The 25693-nt window shown below is 42.3% G+C and overlaps 2 protein-coding genes across 2 annotated transcripts in view; one reads left to right on the forward strand and one right to left on the reverse strand.

Annotated features, from left to right (window-relative positions):
* The window catches only part of DYRK3 (dual specificity tyrosine phosphorylation regulated kinase 3), a 34481-nt gene extending 19804 nt beyond the window's left edge, over window positions 1-14677 (reverse strand). Inside the window, exon 1 of the mRNA XM_077481164.1 lies at window positions 14479-14677. Coding sequence (XP_077337290.1) covers window positions 14479-14566 — 88 coding nt within the window. The 5' untranslated portion in view covers window positions 14567-14677. The remainder of the gene's footprint in view (window positions 1-14478) is intronic.
* A 5816-nt stretch (window positions 14678-20493) lies between these two features.
* Window positions 20494-25693, forward strand: part of EIF2D (eukaryotic translation initiation factor 2D) — a 115471-nt gene continuing 110271 nt past the window's right edge. Inside the window, exon 1 of the mRNA XM_077481165.1 lies at window positions 20494-20674. Within this exon, the coding sequence (XP_077337291.1) occupies window positions 20619-20674 (56 nt within the window). The 5' untranslated portion in view covers window positions 20494-20618. The remainder of the gene's footprint in view (window positions 20675-25693) is intronic.

The following is a 25693-nucleotide window of genomic DNA, read 5'->3' on the forward strand; positions in this document are numbered from 1 at the left end:
AAATATTTCTGAATGCAGTGGCACTGGTCAATAAAATGGTGGCTGTTTAATTTTTTTTTATGTTAAGCGATATTTGCACAGCCATTTATCAAAAACAAATTTTCTGGGAAAATACACTTAAACAGGGTGGATATAAGTCAAAAGTTTTTTTTTTTTTTTTTTTTAAATCAAATATATTTTAATAAAATGCCTTTGGAGTAAAAAAATCTATCCAAAAGATAGTTTTCTATTTAAGATACATTAATAATTTAGTTCATTCAGTATGAAATGGAGCTTAGTTATGTAACATGAGGCTGTATATTCTGCAATATTTCCATTTTTGGTAAACTCATTCAATGAATCCAAGCTCTGGAAGCTGAGAGAACATTCACTGCATTGAGTAATTCACACAATTTCACAGTAACCATGGGGATAAAACAAAGTCCAGGAATATTTCTTTATCCCATTATTTTGCAACTCTATGTACACTACATCTGATATCGCAGTTTTACTAACCTGACAACTTTTTATTCTAAATAGGGAACCTTAATTTTGTTTACAAATATTAAAGATTCTAACTACCAGCAAGAATAAGTCCTTACATTTAAAAAGCACCCATCATTTCAGATCCATCATGGCAGTGCCTGTTAGCGGGCATCCACTCACCTTGTTGTGTTGTGTCATTGCTGCATCACCAGTTGTCCCATTAAAGTGAATGGGACTGGTGAGTCAACAGCAGGTCAGAGGAGCAGCTGCTGCGGGACAGAAATGACAGTCGCTCTTTAAAAATTATGATTTAATCACTTTCAAACCGGACCATTTTGCTGGTCAAAGACCAGACCACTTTTTGCGATTCGGCACTGCGTCGCTTTAACTGACAATTGCGCGGTCGTGCAACGTGGCTCCCAAACAAAATTGACGCCTTTTTTTTCCCACAAATAGAGCTTTCTTTTGGTGGTATTTGATCACCCCTGCGGTTTTTATTTTTTGCGCTATAAACAAAAATAGAGCGACAATTTTGAAAAAAAAAACGCATTATTTTTTACTTTTTGTTATAATAAATATCCCCCAAAAATATATAAAAAAACATTTTTTTCCCTCAGTTTAGGCCGATACGTATTCTTCTACATATTTTTGGTAAAAAAAGTTGCAATAAGCGATTATTGATTGGTTTGCGCAAAAGTTATAGCGTTTACAAAATAGGGATAGTTTTATAGCATTTTTATTAATAATTTTTTTTTTTTACTAGTAATGGCGGCGATCGGTGATTTTTATTGTGACTGCGACATTGTGGGGGACCCATCGGACATTTTTGACACATTTTTGGGACCATTGTCATTTATACAGCAATCAGTGCTATATAAATGCAGTGATTCCTGTGTAAATGACACTGGCAGTGAAAGGGTTAACCAGTGGGTGTCAGTGTAGGGGTTAAGTGTTCCTAGGGGTGTGTTACTAACTGTGGGGGGGTTGGGCTTTCATTTAGTGAACACCGATCTCTGCTCCAATCACATGGAGCAGAGATCAGCATCACTAGTTGCTAGGCAGAATGGAGAAATGCTGTTTACACGGCATTTCCTCCATTCAGCCGTCCCGTGAGACGATCGCGGGTATGCCCGCGGCGATCGAGTCCGCGGGTCCCGCAACCGGACTCACGGGGGTCCCGACCAGCGCGGGAGCGTGCCGCCGCGCTCCCGATGGCAGGGCGGCATTGTAGATTGGACGTACATGTACGCCAATATGCCTGCCCGTGCCATTCTGTCGACGTACATCGTCGTGCGCTGGTCTGGAAGTGGTTAAATTGAGTGGATTTAAATAAACCCCATTTAGTGATTTAAATTGAGATTTAAACTGATTTAAATCAAACAAAAGAATCATAAGCCGCGCTAAACAAATACTAGCAATTAAAAAGACAATGTGTAATGTTAGAATAAATATAATACAGGGTATAGCAACCCTATATGTATACGTGATACAAAGCACATATGTATAAATATATCAAAAGCCACCCTGCACTTAAATTAATTTTAGTGCACACAAACACAAAATACTACCATTTTTTTCTTTTTGGTAAAATATAAAAGGGACAGGTCCCAGATGACTGTGCGGCGCCGAGGGGAAGTGATGTCACCAGCCCGGGCAATGAAGGAGGCAGACTACGGGGGACCCCCTAGCAACAGGCATTTAGAGGCAAGTAAAACATTTTTTTTCCCAATTATTTTTTTTCACATTTTTTAAGAATTTTAAGCAATTTTTTTTGGTGGCAACACCACTAAGATTTTCAACTGTGCTCGGCCATGAAATGGCGACAAACTAGGGTACCTAAAACTGTCCATGAGTGACACTTTAAAACCCTTTACAGTTTATTAGTTTCAAGCGAATCATGAATTATGGCCCTAGAACTATTACTTTTGCTGTGAAGTTCTCACGTATGATGTAAAATGACGGTTTACATTTGTATGTGTGCACAGGGGGACTGGGGTGCTTTAAATATTTTTTTCTATTTTTATTTTGCCTTATTTATTGCTTTTACAGGGGACGAACAAGCCACTTTGTGTTAGCTTTGGGCTTTGGGGGTGACAGCTACTCTTTATCTAATAGAACCTCATGTCTCCCCTGTCCTTCAAAGCAGCTGATCAAACAAACACAACTTGTGTTTGATCAGCTGCACCAAGCTTTATTCGTCACAGAAGAGATGGGGGAACAGATGTTCCTCCATCTCCTCTGCAGGAAGCTGTCCTGACTGCTTAATGTGATCCCAAGTTCCCTGGTGGAATGGAAGAGACCGTGAACTACCGCATAAGGGGTCCATTGTAGTATTGTAAAAGTGATCAGCTATAAAGCCATCTGATCTTTTTTACATAACAGCTGATTGCTGGCTGAAAAACACAGGACCAAGATCATGGCTGCAGCTGAAGCCACAATTCTGGAATTAACTACTTGCTATCAGGAAGTTTATATATGTCCCTCGGATGGTAAAAAACGTAATTGCTGCGTATACGGTTTCCTGTTTCAGGATGGTTTCTTTCCCCTGCAGCATCCTATGGAGCCACCCCAGCATGCAGAGACTGTAGTTGTGTCTGTCAATATATACTATGCATCAATAGAAGCACACAGCTATGTAGCCTTCCTTCCCCAAGCTAGCAGACTGACTGGAGACTGCACTGTCAACTCTTTCCTATGAAGACCAGAAGTTCAGAGAAGTAGCACTGAGATAGCAAACACCAGCAACATTAAAAGCTGCAAACTGCAAATGCTGGAGCTGCAGCGGAGATGATCCATAGAGAGCCGGTCACAACTTTCTGCTATGCAAATTGGATGTGGGGAAACCCGCATCCAATTTGCTTCGGTATGGACCCAGCCTCAGTCATTTTTTTCAACTTTCCATCTATTAAATCTTCTGCCCTTGTTGTTTTAACTTTGGATAGTAAAATCTTTTTTCTCTGCCAGTAAATACCTTATACAGCCCACTTTCTCTTTGCCAGGTCAAAAGCCTAGGCATGTCATCATTATGCACAGCTTTCTCTCTCACCCTTGTGAGAGTTTGCCAGGAAGGGGGGGGGGGGTTGGGGAGTCCTAAGAGGGCCAATGAAAGCTGCAGGGCTGGAGGTGTGCCTTTGCGTATCAATCCAGCAAATGAACAGGCAGCAATTTCAGCTGCCCACTGTTAAAATGGTTGCGGCCAGACTTAGTGGAGGGAGATTTTTGCAGCATATTTAGAAAGTACAGAATCACAGTAAATATAAAATAATATGTAGAGTGGTTGGAGGGAAGCTTTTGAATGGCAAAGATTGTTTTATTACAAATGTGTGCAGACTGCAGTTCCTCTTTAAGCTTACATAAAAATCAGGATGTCGGGGGGGGCGGGGGGAAATATGACAGGTTTGATTTTAGATATGCACAAAATGACATGTTTGATTATTTTAGATATGCACAAATAAATGAATAAATAAACGATTGCTAAAAGTAGCAGCTGTGCCATCCGTGCCAGCAATACTAAAAATAAAAAAAAACCTATATAAATCATAAGAAGCTTAACAATAAGTAGATCTGCAAAAGAAGTTCATGTTTTTTTATATAGTACTTCCTATAATTAGAATACACTTAGACAATTATAGTCAAATTCATAACTGAACAGATCATCTGGTAAAGAAAGACATAACATTAGACTATGTACACAGTATCAAAAATAAACCGCAAATAAAAGAAACATTTCAACAGCCTACTATGCAGGGATTACCATCCAACCTGATCTTGCTGCACATGTAGCTTAAGGATATATTGTGCAGTCTCTTATTAATCGCTTTGCTAGTGGTTAAAGGATAAGTGTACTTTTAGTGCTCTTATCTTGAGTGACAACCTCCTGATGCGGAGTATTTGTGCAGATCTTCTTCTACCACACTTCATATCTTCCAAAGCACGCATCAAGGCTTTTGGACTCCATAAATGTGAATTTAGACTTATTTCCATTCTGCAGCAGACGTTAGACCAGGCCCACCCTGCAAGGGCTCAGTCACACGCAAGCAGCATTTGTCTGGTGTAGGTCTCTGCATACGCTTACAGAAAACAATAGTTTTCTACTTGATCCGTTCACACTAAAATGCTGGTGTGATGCCCAGAGCAGAGCATTTCTGCCTTTTTTCAAACATGAACCAATGTGTAACTCACAGAAACCCTACATAGAAGAAAAAATAATAGTCATAAAAGGGACGGGGAAGGGAAGGTACAGTATAGGACGCAGGCTTGATACTCCTAGACTCTGGGTTATAGGCTGGTACCTTCAATTTAAATTTTAACTCACTCTATCACAGGGCTGCCATAGAGATTCACTGCCCTGGCAGTCCTCCATTGCCAACTGCGGTAGGGGGCAGCGTGGTGCAAGATTCAGTGAGTTTTTTTTGTTCAAACTTCATTTGAAGTGTACACTACATTCATGGCAATATACTGAAGCGTGATGCGCTGAGCTGCTGTACATTGCCATGCGATTCAGCACAGTACGCTACGATTAGGGTTGCACCGATACTAAGAATTTGCACGAGTATCGGTACTAGTGCAAATGCTCTGATGCTTGACCCGATACCTGTTACAATCGGGCCAGGCATCCTCAGTGTAGCAGTGGGCAACCTCACAGATGATTGGTGCGGGGGCAGTTACAAGCACCAATCCCCCGTATAGCCTTTCAATAAAGCAGTCAACAGCCGCTTCTCCTCCTCTCCCTCATGTGTCTTTCAGCTGCTTTATTGAAAGGCTATACAGAGGGATCGTTTCTTGTAAACGACCCCCCCCCCCCCCCTACAGATCTGTCAGGATGGAGAGTGGAGGAAGGATCCAGTAAATATGTTATTTAGCGGATCCTTCCTTTTCTAAAATAAATAAAAATCAGTGATCACTGACTCTGCCCATTCATAATCAACGTGAACTGTGTTTATGAATAAAGAGGGGCCTCTATCTCCTGTCCATTCATTTGTCCTCAGTCCCTTGTCTAAAAAGGGGAGATGTCAGGGAGGGAAGAGGGGGAGGGAGGGAATATAATAAAAAGGGTTAAAATTGTAAAAATAAACACCGTCCACGCCCCCCTCCCAAAAAGAAAGCATTGTAAAAAATAACAAATATATTAAATTGTAAACAATGATGAAAAATACAAATAAAAAAAAAAAAAAAAAAAAAAGTGGTATCGGTGCAACCCTAGTTACGATAATATGCAGCATGTCTGCATTTTACCAGAGCCCTAGGCCTAGATGCAGTGTGAATGGGAAACAATGGTTTCCTGCGTGTCTTTGCAGTGACAAATGTTTCACAATGTAGAAAAACAACTGTTACCGCATATACTGTGAATACATCCTCAGGACATTGGACACCAGCAAAGCTTTTGAGGACATGCTCCCTAGGTGTCCCCCCTTTAACCCTACCTTACTTTGCGACTCAGTTTTGTAGCAAGCAATGCAAGAACACAGGGGGGGTGGGGCACCTTGAATACAGTTAGCTGTGATTTGACAAATAGAAAATGGCAGTAATGGCTGGTTGTAGAGCTGGGCCTGTGTCAATAAAAAGAGCCTTTAAAAGCTTCTTAAACTTTTTGTTAGCAGAATCTTTGACTGAAATAACATCTTCTATAGGTACAGTAAGAGGTTGAAGAGGGAGAAGAGGTTGAAGACTTAAATTACTGGGTCTACTACCTACTTTGATTTATTTTTCCTCTGGATAGAAATCAGTAATGATTCTTGGAGGGGTGGAAGTATTTGCTGGATTGACCTAATTGTCATAGATTGCCCATTCTATTTAGTCATGAACAGTGAATGGTTTTGTAGACTTAGCAGGTCTATTAGTACCCAAAGAGCATGGAGAGACAGAGGAAAACCAAGCGTGACAATACCGTGGCCCTTGCGCACAGCAAACCAAGCATATCAACATTGGGAAGCATACTGCTTGGAACCGTAACATGGAGGTGCATTGAAAAAATTTCCATGGCCTCCATTAACCTTGCTTACAGTTCCTCTTTAGACCCCCTCTATCAGGGTCTGGGTTCCATAGGGGTGGACCAAAGCCCTGAACCAGTGGCCCACTACAGTCATTGCACCAAGTGTTAGGGTGAGCCCACAGGTACAGCTCCAAGGTTTTACAGAGGTTGTATCAATCTGGATGCACTTTTTCTTTTGTTGAATTAGGATACAGTGAAGAATTGATAATTCAGAAGTTAAAATAATAAAAGTAGTTAAGCCAAGAGCGATTTCATCATAAGGGAGAAGAGGTCCATAACCTTGGGACACTAGCAAAAAATTCAGGAGTGGGGAAGGGTACAGAAGGACACTCAGGAGGGTTTGCCCTTAGAAGCTTAACCAGCTTAACCAGTGTCCAATCACATGAAGGTTCCAGCCTACAAACCAAAGTCTATGAACATCAAGCCTGTGTCCTGTACTGTACACTTAAGATAATACACATGGACTGGCATTAATGTACATAAAAACACACAAAGCCTCATGTAAACATAAAATTTGTGGGTTTCTTTCATCAGTTTTAATGCACATATGACCAACATACATATAAATGTTTCAAAATAGTCAATCTCAAGACATTCAATGTTATATTGATCAAGCAGCACTATTTTGATCATTAATACTATTAGTGGATATCTGTTGCCATCAATCAATGAAATATAATCAGTAAATAAATCAATAAATAGATCCATAAATAAATCAATAACCAATGGCCAATTTGTTTAACAACATAGATCCCAGGGATGGGTGAGCGACATAATGAGCCTTAGAGAACCTGATGATCCTTCTGTGACTTTGATTGATGCATATTGAAGATTTTGTGTTTGTGAGTGGATAGTTTGCTGTTTTTATATAAAATAAAGCTAAATGTTTTTTTTGTGGAATTACACTATATGTGGCCTTTTTTTCTACATAATCACTATCTGGGAGAATTGAAGTTAGTGAATTGAAATGTTTTGATTTCACGTGTGAAGGTGGTGTGGAAAGACGGGTGGTGGTGAAGTAATTTCCAACACAAATGAATTATTCTGGGGAGTCTATATGAGAGATGGACTGATTTATATGGATGCACAGATATATGGATTGATTGGCTATTGATTTATTTACTGATTACATTTCATTGATTGATGGCAACAGATATCCACTAATAGTATTAATGATCGAAAGAACGCTGCTTGATCAATAGAATGTCTTGAGATAGTGACTATTTTGAAGGAAGATGATGAAGGAAGATGATGAAGGAAGATGATGAAGGAAGATGATGAAGGAAGATGATGAAGGAAGATGATGAAGGAAGATGATGAAGGAAGATGATGAAGGAAGATGATGAAGGAAGATGATGAAGGAAGATGATGAAGAAAGATGATGAAGAAAGATGATGAAGAAATTTTATTACAGCCATTGGCTGCAAGCGCTGACCAGATGCCGATCGGCAAATAGTTTTCTGGCATGCCCGTTTGTCTGGATTCTGTTGGACACGCTGCTGTACACACGGGCCGAATGTTGGAATCTGTTAAACCAGCTGATGTTGACTGATATTCGGCCCGTGTGTATAGTGAAAATGACTATAAAAATTATCCTTGAAAACAGCAGCAGCTTAACATGAATTGATATTCATAATAATATATATATATATATATATATATATATATATATATATATATATATGAAACGCGTTGCCACAGAATATCTGGAATTATGAATATCAACTCATGTTAAGCGGCTCAACACGATTGGCATCTTATAACTAAGTGGTTATTGTTGTTTGGGTCTTCCCGTCCTCTCTCAAATACATACCAAAGCGCAGTAAAACAACACCTAGCAACAAAACAAGCCCTTTATGTACAAGGGATACCTATTATGTGTACTGCAATGGGGACAAACATATATCTGTGAATGTTAATTATGCCTTTGTTCCTGCAGGTGTGTTGTGAGCGAGAATGGACTAGTATTATTTTATCACTCTTTACTTACTTTTTAGGTTGTTTTTTTTCTATTTAATGTTTTTAATATAAACAAGAGGGTTGACAAGTACAGGGAGGGAAAAAAAAGTACTTGATCCCCTAGTGATTTTTGTTTACCCACTGATCAAGAAATGATCAGTCTATAATTTTAATCATAGGTTTGTTTTTTTTAACAGCGAGAGACAGCCATACAGCTACAATTCTTCAACCCAGCCGGGCCAACCTGCCACAGCATAACTGCGGCAGCTGTTCTGGAACTGGTTTAAAAAAAAGTTATAATATTGATTGTTTTTTTTAATGAGTGAAATAAGTATTTGACCCCTTCGCAAAACATGACTTGGTACTTTGTGGCAAAACCCTTGTTGGCAGTCACAGAGGTCAGACGTTTCTTGTAGTTGGCTACCAGGTTTGCACACATTGCAGGAGGGATTTTGTCCCACTGCTCTCCAAATCATTAAGGTTTTGAGGCCGACGTTTGGTAACTTGAACCTTCAGCTCCCTCTACATATTTTCTATGGGATTAAGATCTGGAGACTGGCTAGGCCACATCAGGACCCCAATGTGCTTCTTCTCAAGCCACTCTTTTGTTGCCTTGGCCATGTGTTTTGGGTCATTGTCATGCTGGAATACCCATCCACAACCCATTTCAATGGCTGAGGGAAGGAGGTTCTCATCCAAGATTTGACAATACATGGCCCCATCCATCGTCCTTTTGATTCAGTGAAGTTGTCCTGTCCCCTTAGCAGAAAAACACCCCCAGAGCATAATGTTTCCACCTCCATGTTTGATGTTGGGAATGGTGTTTTTGGGGTCATAAGCAGCATGCCGCCTCCTCCTCCAAACACGTTTTGCCAAAGAGCTTGATTTTGGTCTCATCTGACCACAACAACACTTTCACCCAGTTCTCCTCTGAATCATTCAGATGTTCATTAGAAAACTTCAGACAGGCTTATACATGTGCTTTCTTGAGCAGGGGGACCTTGCAGGCGCTGCAGGATTTCAGTCCTTCACATCATAGTGTGTCACCAATTGTTTTCTTGGTGACTATGGTCCCAGCTGCCTTGAGATCATTAACAAGATCAGCAAGATTCTGCGGACAGGTGTCTTTTATACAGGCAACAAGCTGAGATTAGGAGCACTCCCTTTAAGAGAGTGCTCCTATTCTCAGCTCATTACCTGCATAGAAGAAACCTGGGAGACACAAATCCCACTGATTGACAGGGGATCAAATGCTTCTTTCACTCATTAAAATGCAAATCAATTTAGAACTTTTTCGAAATGTATTATTCTGGATAGTTTTGTTATTATTCTATCAGTGGGCAAATGTACAAAATCAACAGGGAATTACTCCCCCCCTCACTCTATAACCAAGTAGTAATAGGTCGTCTTATCGGAGATGTGCCTCCCCTATGTGCTGCATGTGCAGATGCAGAGTTTTGGATCTCCTTTTTCCCCTGTTGCTGTACTGAACTCAGGACTTACACTTTTAGGTTTATTAAAATGCCAAGAAGATTTCTGCTTTCATTATGAACAGGGGGGGCCGGACATGGCGCAGATCCATACTTACCCAAGTGCATGCAGCATTGGTGCGATGCTGCATCTGTACTCAGCGGCTCTAACAATGAGAACCGAGCAGTCAAACACAGCCGATCGCTTGGTTCTCAGGGCTCCCTGAGCACTGTCAGTCACCAGCTCTCTGCTCTACTACCCCGTGCTCACTGGGCTGTGGAGAGGCTGAGTCAGGTGGCAGTCCATGCATGTGGGCTGATCCTGACTTCATTGTGGTGATCTTACCCCCGAGCCTGGGCTGACTCTGTGATGTCAGCCGACAACAGGCTTCAGCCTGTCTGCTGAAAATAGGTCACAGGAGTGCAGAATGAACTGCACTCCTGTAATCCACAGAAGTACAGCCAAACAAGCTTTGGCTGTAGTTCTCCTTTAAGAAAATTGAAAGGTATTCAACGAATGGACCCTATGCCAAGCAAATGGCCTCCTGTGTTCACTATGAAATGGGATAGCCAATCGGCAAAGGGCGTGGAAGAAGAAGCGATCACTTTAGTAATGAGGACTACTACAGCGATTTCTATCTTCCACAGGGGTCGGCCAGGAAAAGCACTTATATAGGCCTAGAAGTATATTAACGTAACTATGCTAAAAAACAAATATATATATATATATATATATATATATATATATATATATATATATATATATATATATATATATATATATATATATAAATAAATAAAAGCCACACATGGAATTCAGCTTTAACCATTTGATTGTCATTACATTTGTCAAGGTCGATCTAAGAAAGGGTACAGCCATGACATCTGTAATATGTCCTTGGTAGGGAAAGCATACACATACAGTATTGCCTATTTTTGGCTAGTGTTAAGGCGGACCTTACATGAAAATGCAAAGTGCTTTTTTCCAGTCCAGGGGTCAAACTATGTCCTAGTCCCCCATGCAATGCCTACAGCAGTTCCAACACAATGACAATCTGACCAATATCAACACACAGCATTGATATGTACAGAAAAATTGTAAACTGCCTTTTGTTGTGGCAAGAAAAAATAAATAAAAACAAATTAAATATATAATATATATATTACACCGATACCATTTTTTTTTACAATGAGTACAAAGTACTGATACTTTTTTATTTTTAGTACTACCAATTAACGATACCTACCACAACTGTTTTGTTTTAACTTCAGCTGTCAGCAATGGTACAAAGCATTGAAAAGTTTTTTACAAATGAAATAAAAAATTTTTTTTTTTTTCAATTTTGCGTTTTTGAATGTGAAATGTGTAAATATATGTTAATATATGTGTGTAAAAATATTCACCAACAAAGCAAAACAAACAAAAAAAGTTAATTGTTTAATCGTTTATAAAAATAGACGTGAACAAAAGAAAAAAAAAGCAGGAAAATAATTAAATGGAGAATAGGGAGTTAAAGCGGGACTCCGTGTTTTTTTTTTTTTTTTTTTTTTTAAAGCCAGCAGCTACAAATACTGCAGCTGCTGACTTTTAAAATAATGACACTTACCTGTCCAGCGCGCCCGCGATGTCGGCACCCGAAGCCGATCTCTCGATTGTCTCTCGGGTGCTGCCGCCGCCGTCTATGGTTATGGGAATCAAGGAAGTGGAGCCTTTCGGCTTCATTTCCCGGTTCCCTACTGCGCATGCGCGAGTCGCGCTGCGCAATAAGGATGGACCCGCTGCCTCTGGGATCTGTGCGTTTCCCAGCAGGCAGCGGAGGACTTTCGGAAAGGGGCGTAATCTACGCCCCTTTCCGCAGAGAGCTATCCCGGAAGTGGGTGCAGATACCTGTACTGTACAGGTACCTGCACCCCCCTCCCCCCTGAAAGGTGCCAATTGTGGCGCCGGAGGGGGGGAGGATTCCAATGAGCGGAAGGTCCACTTTAGGGTGGACCTCCGCTTTAAGACTGATTACACTAAATTACGGGTTATTAAGGGGTTAAACAGAGGGACATTTGTTCATCCCTTTGATCTGCAAATGAAGAAACAGAAATATACAAAAAGAAACAATGTTTCTTTTTATTTAATGTTTCAGGGCTGAGCAATGCTGTTAATAAACATTGCTGCTTTTTTTTATTTTTTTGACAGCTCCAATTACCGGACTTCTTTAACACTGGGGAGACCCAATGACAGCTCAAAGAACCAAGCCTGAAAGTATCAATTTCAGGTATTGGTGCATTTACACGAGTTCCGATATGTGTGCAAATACTCTGTATTTGCACTGATACTGATACTAGTATCAAACCTAAATACAATGTTTAAAGAAGAAAAAAATAAAAAAAAATTTAATAAGAAAAGCATAAAAAAAATGGGGGGGGGGGGGGTACAGTAAAACGGACTGTGACCCAACAATGAAAGCACCCCGCATATTCTTCCTCCCCTCAGCCTGTGACTCAGAGGCTTTTTTTTGGGGGCGAGTGACTTTTTTTTGGCAATGTGCAATATTCCCATAACACGTTCCTGGAAAAGGCTATAAAGTAAGTGGGTACTGTAGCAGATGCTATCTGGAGACTGGTGACACTACAGAGCGAAGTACAAATATCACCAGCACACCAAGGATGGTCAAAACGAACGCCCTTCACAGAAGTCCATCACAGAAGGTTCAGCAGGACTTTCTAGAAATGTTTACTCGTCTCTGTTCAACAGAAGCCTAATCTAATGACCGGCTTCTGTTAAAAGGTCATGCTGGAAAACTAGCATTTGCTCTGTGCTTGCAGTGCTGATCTGCATCGGGGGATCTATCGTTTTTTATTTATTTTTTGTTCAAAAGAAAAACTAAGTAAAGCTGTGCGTATACCCTGCTTATACCATGCGGAAATAACACACTTAGCCACCATATTCTGCATCATCCACCAAATTCTGCAGTACTGCCAGGTCCTGCGCTGCCATCTTCTTATGATACATTACCAGGAGCCCAACTGCCTCTTCAAGGTCCTACCACCTGGCCTGATAACACTGCAATGCATATATGGAGTAGGTTATACCCATACCCAAACATCCCGAGATCCACAGCATAGGCATCCCAAGGGGCTTCAAGTAGGAAGAAGAGATGTCCTTCTGGCTTAGGCTAGAAAGGTGCAAGTACTGGCTGTGCCCCGCTCAAATAAAAGGATTCCCCTCTAAAAATGTTTTGGCCAATTTGATGAAGCAAGTCAAGTTTTGCTTTAGAGCTCATTTCATTTAAAAAAAAAAAAAAAAAATGCTCCCCCTTTGGCTGAACAAGCAGTGGCTGAAAGCGTACACTAGGGATGAGCTCAGGCGCGTTCGCATGCTCCACATGCAGAGCCCGCCAGGAAGTCGGCGCAGAGCTGCACTAATCACAGGCAATGAGACATTGCCCGATCTCTGCAGCCGCGCATCGGGGCAATGTCTCACCGCCTGTGATTAGTGCAGTGTCAACTTCCTGGCGGGCTCTGCACATGGAGCATGTGAACATGCCTGAGCTCATCCTTTAGTGAACAAATATTATGGCTGTGCAGGAATTATACCCTGTAATGCTTGGTGGGCACGATCACCTGCCAAACACGACCCATTAAAGTGAATGGGGTCCATGCTGCAACCTACCAACAACAGATGTGGCATGGTAGTCCAGCATTTAGGGGTTAAAACAGGCAGCGAGGACTGGAGGCTATAGGACGCCTCTTTACTGCCTGTCAGACACACTCTGAAGAGCATCTTGGGCGCTGATCGATCCTCAAAGAGCAACACTAACGTGGGGTACATTCGCGCGCGTTTATCGGCTCTATGAATCCCAGCGTCAAGAACCTAGTGATTCCTTCAGCTATGCGCACACAAACTGCGTTCCAGCCACAAATAGCGGCGCACCCATCCGCACACAGCTGTCACTCCTAGTAGATTCTTGTCGCCAGGACTCGCAGTGTGCGAATGTAACATTAAAGACCACGGCTTGCGGTCCCATGGCCTAGGCCAGTGATTGCCAACCTTGGCACCCCAAATGTTCTGAAATGACATTTCCCATGATGCTTGTGCACTCTGCAGTGTAGCTGAGCATCATGGGAAATGTAGTTCTGGAACATCTGGGGTGCCAAGGTTGGCCATCACTGGCCTAGGCCATGATGATGTCACTTACGGAAATGTCGCAAAAATGTGTTCGTGTGTTTCATTGGTGCCTAGGCAAGGGGAGAAGAAGCCACGATCTTAGGCGAGCGGCTTTGTTTCTGATTTTTTTTTTTTTACGGTCTTGCTGTGGGGTGGGTTAAAAATAGCGCGACCTTGCGTGGTGGAATGTCTGTTGCTAAGGGAAGCAGAAAATAGGATGATACAATAATAATTCAGGGGAGTCAATACTAATGCAGGAAAAATCAAGGCGTTACATGATGTAGGAATGAGGAGCCTCACAGGACACGAGCCTGCACACTTCTACCTTCCTCTAACACTGACACAGCCGGATCCTAGGCAACCACATTCTCCCACATCTCACATCTATATAAGGTCAGCACTGCCAACCTAAACATAGGCACTGGCCCACCTACCTGCTGTGATCGGGCCCTCCGGCTTCCTTGTAAGGAGCATCATATCTGCCACCCGCTGTAATCCATCCCCGGCACCGCTCGGGCTCATCCGCCTCACATCCCGTCCTGTCCGGCCCGTTCTAAACACCTGACACAAGGAAACGTTCCGTACAACACCCAAACAGAGGCTGGACAGGCGGGGCTAGCCACGGGGGGCGGGGTCATTTTGGAGAAGAAAAAAAAAACAATACTGTATCCGCTTACCGGTAATCTGTAAGGGCGAGGCAGTCAAGGGCGGAGACTAGATGGGGAAGGGCGGAGACTTGGCAGGGAAGAGCGAAGACTAGATAGGGAAGGGCGGAGACTTAGTAGGGAAGGGCGGAGGCTATCTAGAGAAAAGTTCCCAGGGAGAAGTGACGTGCACAGCTACGTACAGGAACGGATATAAGAGCTTAGGGACAGGGGAAGGAATACTTGTTTGTTTACATGTCAGCCATCCGCTGTACAGTGCGCTGGTCACGCCTGCACACAGCAGCTTCCCATAGGGTTCTATAGAGAAGTCTCCTGAGGAGGGAATAGCTCTGTGTAGATGAGCTCATCAGCAATGACAGGGGAAGAGCAATTAGAATTTACAGTAGAATTGATGAGAAAACTTTTGTTTTGTTGTGGATAGAGTGCAGAGAGTCAGTGTTGCTAACATCTCAAAGTGGAATTTACTGACAACACCAATTTTGTTTCCTGACACAAATCATAACATTTACAGAGCCAGACTTTTTTTTTTTTACTGATGGCCAGCTCACACCATATGCAGTAGGTAGGTACATGGGTTGCAATGGCATAGTTCACACCAGTGCTCGTGCACTCCAGAAAAAAACAGTTGGAACAGGCTGCATTTTTCCTGCACTGGGCTGTACTGGAACGCTGTAAAACGCATCAAAAACGCACTGGAACACACATGTCCTTATTTAACTTGATGGACTTGTGTCTTTTTTCAACCTCACCTACTATGTAACTATGTAAAGTGGAACTTCAGACCTTCTTTTCATCTTTCCATCTATTAAATCTTCTGCCCTTGTTTTATCTTTGCATAGTAAAACATTTTTATTCTGCCAGTAAATACCTTCTACAGCCCACTTCCTGTTTCTTGTCTGGTCATTAGCCTAGGCTTATGACATCATACACAGCTCTCTCTCACTGCCAGGAAAGGAAAGGGGGGTGAGTCATAAGAGGGCCAATGAGAGCCGCAGAGCTCCACAGTTACATAGTTAGTCAGGTTGAAAAAAGACTCCATCCAGTTCAACCTTGAAAACAATAAATAAAATAAAAAAATATCGTCCAATCCAATATACCCAATTTTATACCCACAGTTGATCTAGAGGAAGGCAAAAAAAAAAAAACAGCAGAGCATGCTCCAATTTGCTACAGAAGGGAAAAAAAAATTCCTTCCTGATCCCCCAATCAGTAGGTGTAAATCCAGGAAGTGAACAGGCAGCAGCTTCAGCTGCCCACAGTTAAAATGGTTGCAGACAGACTCAGTGGAGGGAGATTTCTGCAGCCTATTTGGCAAGTACAGAATCACAGTATATATATAAAAGAATATACAAAGTGGGTGGATGGAAGTTTCAGAAGGGCAAAGATGTTTTTATTACAAATTATGTGAGCAGACTGCAGAAAAAATTCACTGGATTGCATCACAAACGTGTCAAAAACGCACATGCAGAAAAGCATCTGGACTGTGTTTCTATGGTATGAACTTACATTTTTATCCCTATTGTGGGGTCACTAGTATAGTATTTGTATATTGAAATCATATCCCCTCTCAAGCATCTCTTCTCCAGAGAGAATAAGTTCAGTGCTCACAACTAATATCCTCCAGACCCTTTATTAGCTTTGTCGCCCTTCTTTGTACTTGCTCCATTTTCAGTACATCCTTCCTGAGGACTGGTGCTGGCACTAGGGGAAGGCACGGATCGGTGCCCCTGCTTTGCAGAGACACAGAACCCATGCCTTCTATACTGACAGATCGGCAATCTGCCCTGTTTAAAAAGGCAGATCACTGCTCTCCCTCTATACTGAAGGATATGAGGATGGCGGCAGAGTCCGCCATACCCGCCAATCAGCAGGAGCGGACTGCCACAGACCTGGAAGTGTCACATCACATACCAATTACGTGATAGCCGCCCTGCTGCAGTATATATTGTGGTCCGCAAGTGGTTAAAAAAATTGATTGTAAACCCTTACATATACCCAATGAAGTGACTGGCCTCAAGTGATACACAAAGATAAAGCAAATCCTCCTATATAAGTTGTTTATCTGAATCTTCTCTTCTCTACATCTGTTCAAAGTCCAGAATTTATAACTCTTGTCTGAGCTGTCAGAAGATAGGGGGCGGAGACCTGAAATTACACACTGTGGAGCTCAGTGAGATCTACGAGAGCTGATTGGAAAGGAAGGGACACACCTCCCTTAACACAGCACACAGGAACAGGGCTGAGGCTGTCAATCAGCTGGAGATCTCTCCCGTCACCATTTTTCTCTTGGTGTCAAGAAAACTTGTCAGACATGATTCATGCTGATAGCAGAGGAATGAAGCAGCAGACAGAAATGGCACTTAGTGCTCTTAAAGTTGTTCCAAAGCCCAAACATTTTTTTACCATAATGCATTCCTTGTATTAAGGTAAAAAATGTTTAGGCATCAGCATCCCCCCTCACTTCCCCAATACTTACCTAAACCCTCATTCGATCCAGCATTGTGCACGTCTACAGCTCTTCTCTCCCCTCACCTCGGGTCTTTGGCCCCATAGGAAGCGACTTACTATTGGGGCACTGAACAGAGTGGAGGAGCCAGGAGCGCCAGTGGGGGACCCAAGAATAGGTTTGCGGCCACTCTGTGCAATTCCATTGCACATAGCAGGTAAGTACAGATATGTTTGTTATTTTAAAAAAAATTACCTTTACAATCGATTTAACCACTTCTGCGCCCCCGGAAGAATTGGCTGCTCAATGGACCAGGCCATTTTTTGCGATACGGCACTGCGTCACTTTGACAATTGCGAGGTCATGTGGTGCTGTACCCAAACAAAATTGATGTCCTTTTTTTTGGTATTTGATCACCTCTGCGGTTTTTATTCCTTGCGCTATAAACAAAAAAAGAGTGAAAATAAAAAAAAACACAATTTTATAATTTTTGCTGTAATAAATATCCCAATTTTTTTTTAAAAAAAGCTATATTTTTCCTCAGTTTAGGCCGATAATTATTCTTCCACATATTTTTGGTAATAAAAATCACAAAAAGCATATATTGATTGGTTTACGCAAAAGTTATAGCATGTATATAAATAGGGTATAGATTTATGGCATTTTATTATTATTATTTTTTTCTACTAGTAATGGCGGCAATCTGCGATTTTTATCAAGACTGCGACATTATGGCGGACACATCAGACACTTTTGACACATTTCTGGGTCGATTGACATTTATACAGTGATCAGTGCTATAAAAATGCACTGATTACTGAATTAATGACACTGGCAGGGAAGGGGTAAATACTAGGGGAGCGATCAAGGGGTTACCTGTGTTCCTTAGGTGTGTTCTAACTGTGGGGGATGGGACTGACTATAGGAGATGAGAGATTGTGGTTCCCAGGTCGTAGGAACTCATGATCTGCCTCTCCTCTCCTCACACAGAACTGGAATGTGTGCGTTTACACACACACGTCCCTTTTCTCCCGTTGGTGCCCGTGATCACTCGTGGCCGGTGGTCATTGCGACCTCCGGTCACAGGCATCAGCACCCCCCCCCCCCCGTGTAGTGGGTGCGCCTGCTATCCCGCTTAAAGGGGTTGACGTATAGCTACGATGGTTCGCGGGATCGTGCCGACTAGTATAATGACGGCGGCTGGTCAGCAAGTGGTCAATTGAGACAAGTACACACTATAGGATAGTGATGGCGAACCTTGGCACTCCAGATGTTTTGGAACTACATTTCCCATGATGCTCAACTACACTGCAGAGTACATGAGCATCATGGGGAATGTAGTTCCAAAACATCTGGGGTGCCAAGGTTCACCATCACTGCATGCTTTGTTCTGTGCTTCCATGTTTGAGGTTTACAAGTACTTTAACTTTGTTACCACTTTAACTAAATTTTTAGCTTTAACACTTTGCTACCAAATGAAAAATAAAAAGGTTTTGCCTTTCAGCAGCACCATTCACACAGGCGTTTTGCCACTCTGCGAATCCCAGCACCAGGAATCCACTGGTTTATGCAGCTGGGAATGACAGTTGCGTGTGGCTAGCAGTGGCTCCTGAGCATTTACTCTGCAGTGACAGTCTGTGGACAGCCGTAGCTTCTCATACATGATCAGATCACCACAGATGCTTGCTGGCTGTGTGGCCTGGCACAAATCGCTGCAGCCAGCCACAGACTGTCACTGCAAAGTACAGGCTCAGCAGCCGCTGCTATCCACATGGGGCTTACAATCCCAGCAGCAGGAATCAGTATTCCTGGTGCTGCGATTAGCAGCGTGGCCTATATACTTTAAGAATGAATACACAGTAAATGATTAATTAACCACTTGCCACCAAATCACGTATCTGGTTTGTCATATGAATTCAAATGGTTGTACTGGGATGATGCCTGCAGCTGCAAGGATAGCCCCAGTACTATTTTTTAAAGCCAAATAGTTGGCTCTCTTGTAATAGCAACCAAAGCAGCCAGCCAATCAGTTGCTAATACAAGCAGCAGGAGGGGACGTCCTGCCCCTCCTGATGCCTTTCAGGGCTTACTCAGGCTCTCCCGTCGGAGACCCATACAAAGCTGGCATCGTCTTTGATCCAGTCTCCTCTATGGTAACCTGGAAACTACGACATTTCTTACAGTTGAGATGTCAATGGCGCCATTTTTTTGAAAATCAAAAGTATTCAAAAATGCAGATCTTTTGAATGCTTTCAAGTGCAAAGGACGGATTTGGGGTCTTATTGACCCCAGATCGCATCATAAAGAGTACCTGTCATGTGCCTATTGCTGTCAAAAAGATGTTTACATTCTTTGAGTGATTAAAAAAACAAAGATTTAAAGCAACGGTTAAAAAAATAAAAAAATGAAAGTGCCCCTGACCCCCCCCCCCCCCCATGCTAGCGCACAAAGGTGAATGTGTGCGTTGGTCCTGCACGCACACAGCGATTGCCCCCACACATGTGAGGTATCGCCACGAATTTTGGATCATGGGAATTAATTCTAACACTAGACCCCCTTCGTACATCTAAAGTGTTATCCTGTAATCGCCTATAGATAGTAAAATTGACGTTGTTTATCGCCGTTGCACAATTTTAAAGCGTGACATGTTTGATATCTCGAAATTTGGAAAAGAACACCTGACAGTCTTTAGCAGTACCAGAAGAGGACAATGAAAATCCAATAAATTAAATATTGTCCTTATTAAATAAAAACAATATTTTATTTATTGGATTTTCATTGTCCTCTTCTGGTACTGCTAAAGTCTGTCAGCTGTTCTTTTCCAAATGTCTAAGTATCTTATAGGATGAGGTACCTATGTAGCCCATAATTCTCTACGTTTGATATCTATTTACTTGGCATATCTTTTATATTTTACAAAAAATTGGGTTATGTTTTGCACAAACACCACATGACATAAAAAAAATTGCAAAACCCACCAATTTATTCTCTAGGACCTCTACATTTAAAAAAAATATATATAATGTTTGGGGGTTCTAAGTAATTTTCTAGCAAAAAAAAAAACAGAAACTGATAGTTACATTAAACAAAAGGTGCCAGAAAACGCCTGGTCTTCAAGTGGTTAAACCAAGTTCTTTCTTGATAGTTAATACTTTTTAATAGTGTTCTATACAGAGGGACACGCAGGAAAGCTATGCATAGTTCTAAGCACAGCAAATAGCCCAGGTCTTGTTATCTGTCCTTTACACAGTTTACTGTCACCTCCTTCTATAGAAGCCAGAACAGAGCATCAGCGCGCGGGCAGCAAAGGACCAAGTCTACATGGAAGTCGCAGTTTCCAGACGGACCGCATTCAAGGACGGACCGGAAGTGATAGTTCCCAGCCATAACTGGTTTTATTGGCTGCAGTTTTTATTTATTTTATTTTTTTATTCTGCTGCCGTGTGTCTTTCAATCGCCGGCCATGTTCTGTAAGGCGTTCAGAGTGAAGTCTCACACTGCCTTGAAAAGCTCGGACAGGTGATGATGAGTGTTTTGTGTACTTTTGTCATTGCTCGGTGTGCTGGAGACGTATGGCCGGTCACATAGACATGTGTTTTTAGTTTTGTTCAGGAAGGCCAGGCAGAGGCAGTAGTACGGTTTGATGAGAGATAGAGGAAGTATATATCTTTTTTTGGGGGGTGTTCTTTTTTTCCCCCTCCTGATGGGTGCAGTTATCCCTCTACTATAGCTGTTCTGATCTCAGGGGACCTTTCACTTTTCATTATTATACAAAAAGTCACTTTGCTTGTTATCTGAGGCAATTGGAAAGCTAATATACTGCTTATGTCATTAGGGAATGGTTTTAGCTAAATCAAACTTTAGATCTTTTAATGTTTGGGTTGGTATTAGTAAAACTGGTCTCCTAGGCTAAAACATCAGTGAGGTTGGGGGTGTAATGGCAGAATATTGTAGAGGCATCACAGTACTGAAAGATCTGTAAACATCAGGGATAAGCTGAGAAGTGGGGGGATTTCTAGACTAAGGATGAGCTCAGGCGTGTTCGCAACTCCACTGGCCCACCAGGAAGCTGTCACTCTGCAGTGTTAATCACAGGCAGTGAGACATTATTTGCTGATCTGTGCAGCCTCGGATCTCACTGCCTGCGGTTAGCACTGCGGAGTGTCAGCTTCCTTGTGGGCGCAGGCACGTTGAGTTGCGAACACACCTGAGCTCATCCTAAAACACATGTGAGAGCCCACAAGGAAGCTGTCACCTGTACAGGGCCAATCATCAGTGGCCATGGCGTGCTGCATTTATACATGCCCATTGTATATGTGCAGGGCAAATAGTGCCCTAGCTGCTGATTTGCCCATTACAAATGGTTTTGGCACTAGGAAAGCACAATTATGGTATTTGATATAATTTTCTATTTTCCTTGCACCAACATGGCAGCACATGACCACATATAAGCTGTCATGGTTTGGCACTTGAAAATGAAAATTGTTGTAAGTATTTTCCCAACCAGTGTTTCTCCAGAGGTTGCTAGCTTGAGTAATTTCTCCTACTTTGATAAGTAACCACTGAACACAATGATCTTTTTAGCTATCTCTTAGGCTCCATTCTCATTTGACTGTTCCATGAACACATGCAAAAGCGTATGTGTACACAGAATGTGTGCAAAAGGAGCATCGCCTTGCTGTGCTGTTGATTGTTAATGGCACCCCAAACACATCAAGCAGATGTGAATTCTTTTGAGGCATGTGCCATTCTCAAAGCCTAAAAAGGCACAGGGACTTCTTTGGTGTGTGTAGGGCAGCCAAAATTAACGGACTGTCCTAATCATGTAGTGCAAAAACACTCGCACACAATATGCTAGTGCGCCTAGGCCACTGGTTTTCAACTCACTAACAGGCCAGATTTACGAGATAACTGAAATACATCACAGGTGATATAATTTCCTGCTCAGTGATTGCAGTGTTCTAGTCTGCATCTCCCCAAGGTAATAATTAAAATCTGGCCTGTTAGTGAGTCCTGAGGACAGGAGTTGAGAAACTAGGCTAAAGGGGTATGCTTACATTTATTCTATACAATTCATGGTGCTTGTTGCCCTATAAATCAGTATACTTGTGCTGTAAAAAATAAGAATACAACAACAAATATATATATAATATACACAAATATTTAAAGTGCTTAGTGCTCGTTTTGATAATTGAATAAAGTGCACTCCAAACTTGCAAAGTGTGAGGTGCCACACTCCCCTTCTGTGACCCCACTCACCAGAAACAATGGACCCTCAGCTTTGCAGTCTGGGGTCAAAAAGGCTTTCATCTATTGATCTGGGATATGTAGAATGGTTGCTCCAAAAAAAACTCCTTCAACGGGGTTGCTTTATAACAGAAATGATATGCCACACTCCATAGATGGGGAAACAAAGAGAAAGCTCGTAGTGAAATACCGCTTGAATAGGATATAGAGCGCAAACTAGGCACCACTTCATAGTTTCATAGTTAGTAAGGTTGAATAAAGACACCAGTCCCTCCAGTTCAACCCGAGTGAGTGTCTACAATTGTCCCTATCCCTACATTGCACACTCATGTCAGTCCCCACAATCCAAGGTCCCCATTCATATACTAGGGCCAATTTTTGGGCAGAGGCCAATTAACCTACCTGCATGTCTTTGGATTGTGGGAGGAAACCGGAGTACCCGGAGGAAACCCGCACAGGGAGAACATGCAAACTCCAGCAGGTAGTGTTGTGGTTGGGATACTTACAGGATATCTGGCAAGAACAGGCATCAGTGACGTTCCACAGAGGTTGGAAATTGCGTAAAGGGTTAACGTGAACCGGGCATGCTTCAATGCGTCCATCCCCCCCCCCGGGCGTCATGAAAGGTCGTTTCATGACGCCTTTTGTAGTTCTTTACCCTCCTTTCCTGCCTTACCCTCCTTGATAGAGGAGCCTATTGGCTGCCTTTGTCGTCTTTTCCCTTCGTTTTTATGATCAGGAAAATGACTGGGCCAACTCCTTTTTCAGTGCTTGGAGAAGACCAGTACCCTGGGGAACATACCTTCTTGCTGGTCTGGCCTTATACTTGTCCCTCCTGTTGTAGATGGTGCCTTACAGGCCTCTAGGCAAATCCAGCTGGGGCTAGTCTGGTACAGAGTCTGTTAAGGGGCGTCCCTGCTTGAGTACTTGCCAGGTTAAGCTCACTGGCGCATTGGTGATTATTTCCAGGTGAGGTAAAGTGACGTCACTTCCTGGGTGCTGCAATTGCTGATTCCAAGGTTACCCAGAAGATAGTGGGCATGGCATTCTGGTGTCTGTTCCTGTCCCTCTATGATCAACTCAGGGGCAGACAGCACCACTGGAGGTCATTGCGAAAAGCAGAGGGAAGGTAATCTTTAGGTCAGTATCTTGTGACCCTGCTGTGGCCGGTCTATGACCTTCGAGTCCCTTGGTGTCCTGGTGTAGTTGGCCATATTTTACCCTAGACTTATACAGGTATGTTTTTTTTTTTTTTTCCTGCTGGGGGGGATTGGGCCTATGCAATGTCTTAGGCCTCAACTAATCCTAAATAGTAAATGTGTGGAAATTTATGATACACCAAGGCATTTAGCCCTCGTGTTAGCTCTTTATTGATTAAGTGAGCAGCTGCATGAAACAATTTTATCGTGTTTAAAGGAGATACCTACTGGTCTCTGGATCTCTCCTGGCTTGTGCCAACCTTAGTTGGGGCCTCCTTAAGAGTTTATATGGGTTAAAACAGACCAGTTTCTGATTTTCTTGAAGGCACTGATGACATAGCCCTGGCTGCAGTGATGCTCCCTAAGAAGGCAACATCATCAGTATTTTGAGGTAGATCTTGTACTCAATCTGTGAGATCTTGCAATTTTGTTTAGCTGTACATGTGCGAGGTGACACGTCTCATCTCACGCATGTGCTGTATGGCATTACTTTTTTAACATAGCAGTGTAATGTTGTAAGGTGCATGATATGAGCTTCAAGATGTCACTCAATCTCAATCATGCACAGTACAACCATATTGCGAGCTAACCTATGGAGAGAAATTTTCAAACGGTGGCATAGGAAAACAGGAAACATAGAGGTACTGTAAAAGGACTAGAGGAGATGGAGGTGTGAACTGGAGACTTACAATTGTATTTTTTCCACTGTGGCAGCCAAACAAGCTGTTAACGAGGCCTGTGCATATAATTCACACTGGAAAAATACCATTGTAGGTCCATTTCACTTCTGGTTTGTTCATATTGGTTTCAGGTAGGCCCTGATGAAGGAGGGCACTCTTGGACCCTGGAAATTAAATTTTTTTTTTTGGATTGTACCCCCTGAATTTCAATGGAATAAAGTTTTATCTGGACCTCTTCACAGTGGCGTGGCTCTACAATTTAAATTTGAGTTACATTACACTATATACCAAAGAGATTCTCTGGGTTATAGAAGCTGCCTGCCCGAGATCCAGATCATGTACACCAATATCATTACTTTAACATAATACCGGCAAGATAACCCTACGGGTTCAAGGTTACCTTTCCACTTTCCTCAACTAGAGTAGAAAGATAGTCAGTTGGGGGTACGTAAGTGTATTTTTTTCTGATATATAGGAGCAAAGTACTATCCTTTAAAACATTCCCTGCATGGCCAAAATGTATCTTGGACTACATAAGTGTGCATCCAGACAGGTTATTTTGAGGTGGGCCAAAAGGAACCAAAAAGCCCCCAGTTAACTGGTAAAAAAAAAAACCCAGGGAATTATAAAAAAAAAAAAAACGTCTCTGGTTTAAAGCGGAGTTCCACCCAAAAATGGAACTTCAGCTTTTCCGGTTCCTCTCCCCCTCCGGTGTCACATTTGGCACCTTTCAGGGTAGAGTACATGTATTTGCTCCCACTTCCGGCGATAAATCGCTGCAGATTCCGCGTTGATCTACGCCATGTCTGGCCCCTCCTCAGTCCTCCCCGCTGTCTTCTGGGAGACACACAGGTCCCAGAAGACAGCAGGGACCAGCGAGGACACACAGCATGACTGGGGCATGCGCAGTAGGGAACTAGCAAGGCTTAACTTCCTGATTCCCTTACTGAAGATGCTGTTGCCTGCACCCGGGAGCCAAGGGACAAATCAGCTTTGGGTGAGGACATTGCGGGCACCCTGGACAGGTAAGTGTCCTAATATTAAAAGTCAGCAGCTGCAGTATTGAGTTAATTAATTATTTTTTTTTTTTTTGGTGGAACTCCACTTTAAGACTCTAGGGTAGGTAACATAAGTAAAAGAGACAGAGGTAGTGGTATCTGTCTTATAGGGTGCAGGAATGGAGTTTTTATTTTTTTTTATTTTTTTTCATACTTTAACCTTTTATGTCTGCTTTACTTTCAAGTTTTTCCTATAAATAGTTTTTCTCTGGCTGCCTTATTTTTAGCTATCTGGAAATTATCCTTAAAGCGGAGTTCTGCGGAAATAAATGAAAGTCAGCAGCTACAAATACTGCAAGCCCAAACTAGGCCTTCTCCTGGTGGTGGGAAGCCTGGGATAATGCAGGGAGCAGC

Source organism: Lithobates pipiens, unplaced genomic scaffold (assembly GCF_037356315.1).
Source record: "Lithobates pipiens isolate NorthernLeopardFrog02 unplaced genomic scaffold, aLitPip1_a1.2 Scaffold_16, whole genome shotgun sequence".
Taxonomy (NCBI): domain Eukaryota; kingdom Metazoa; phylum Chordata; class Amphibia; order Anura; family Ranidae; genus Lithobates; species Lithobates pipiens.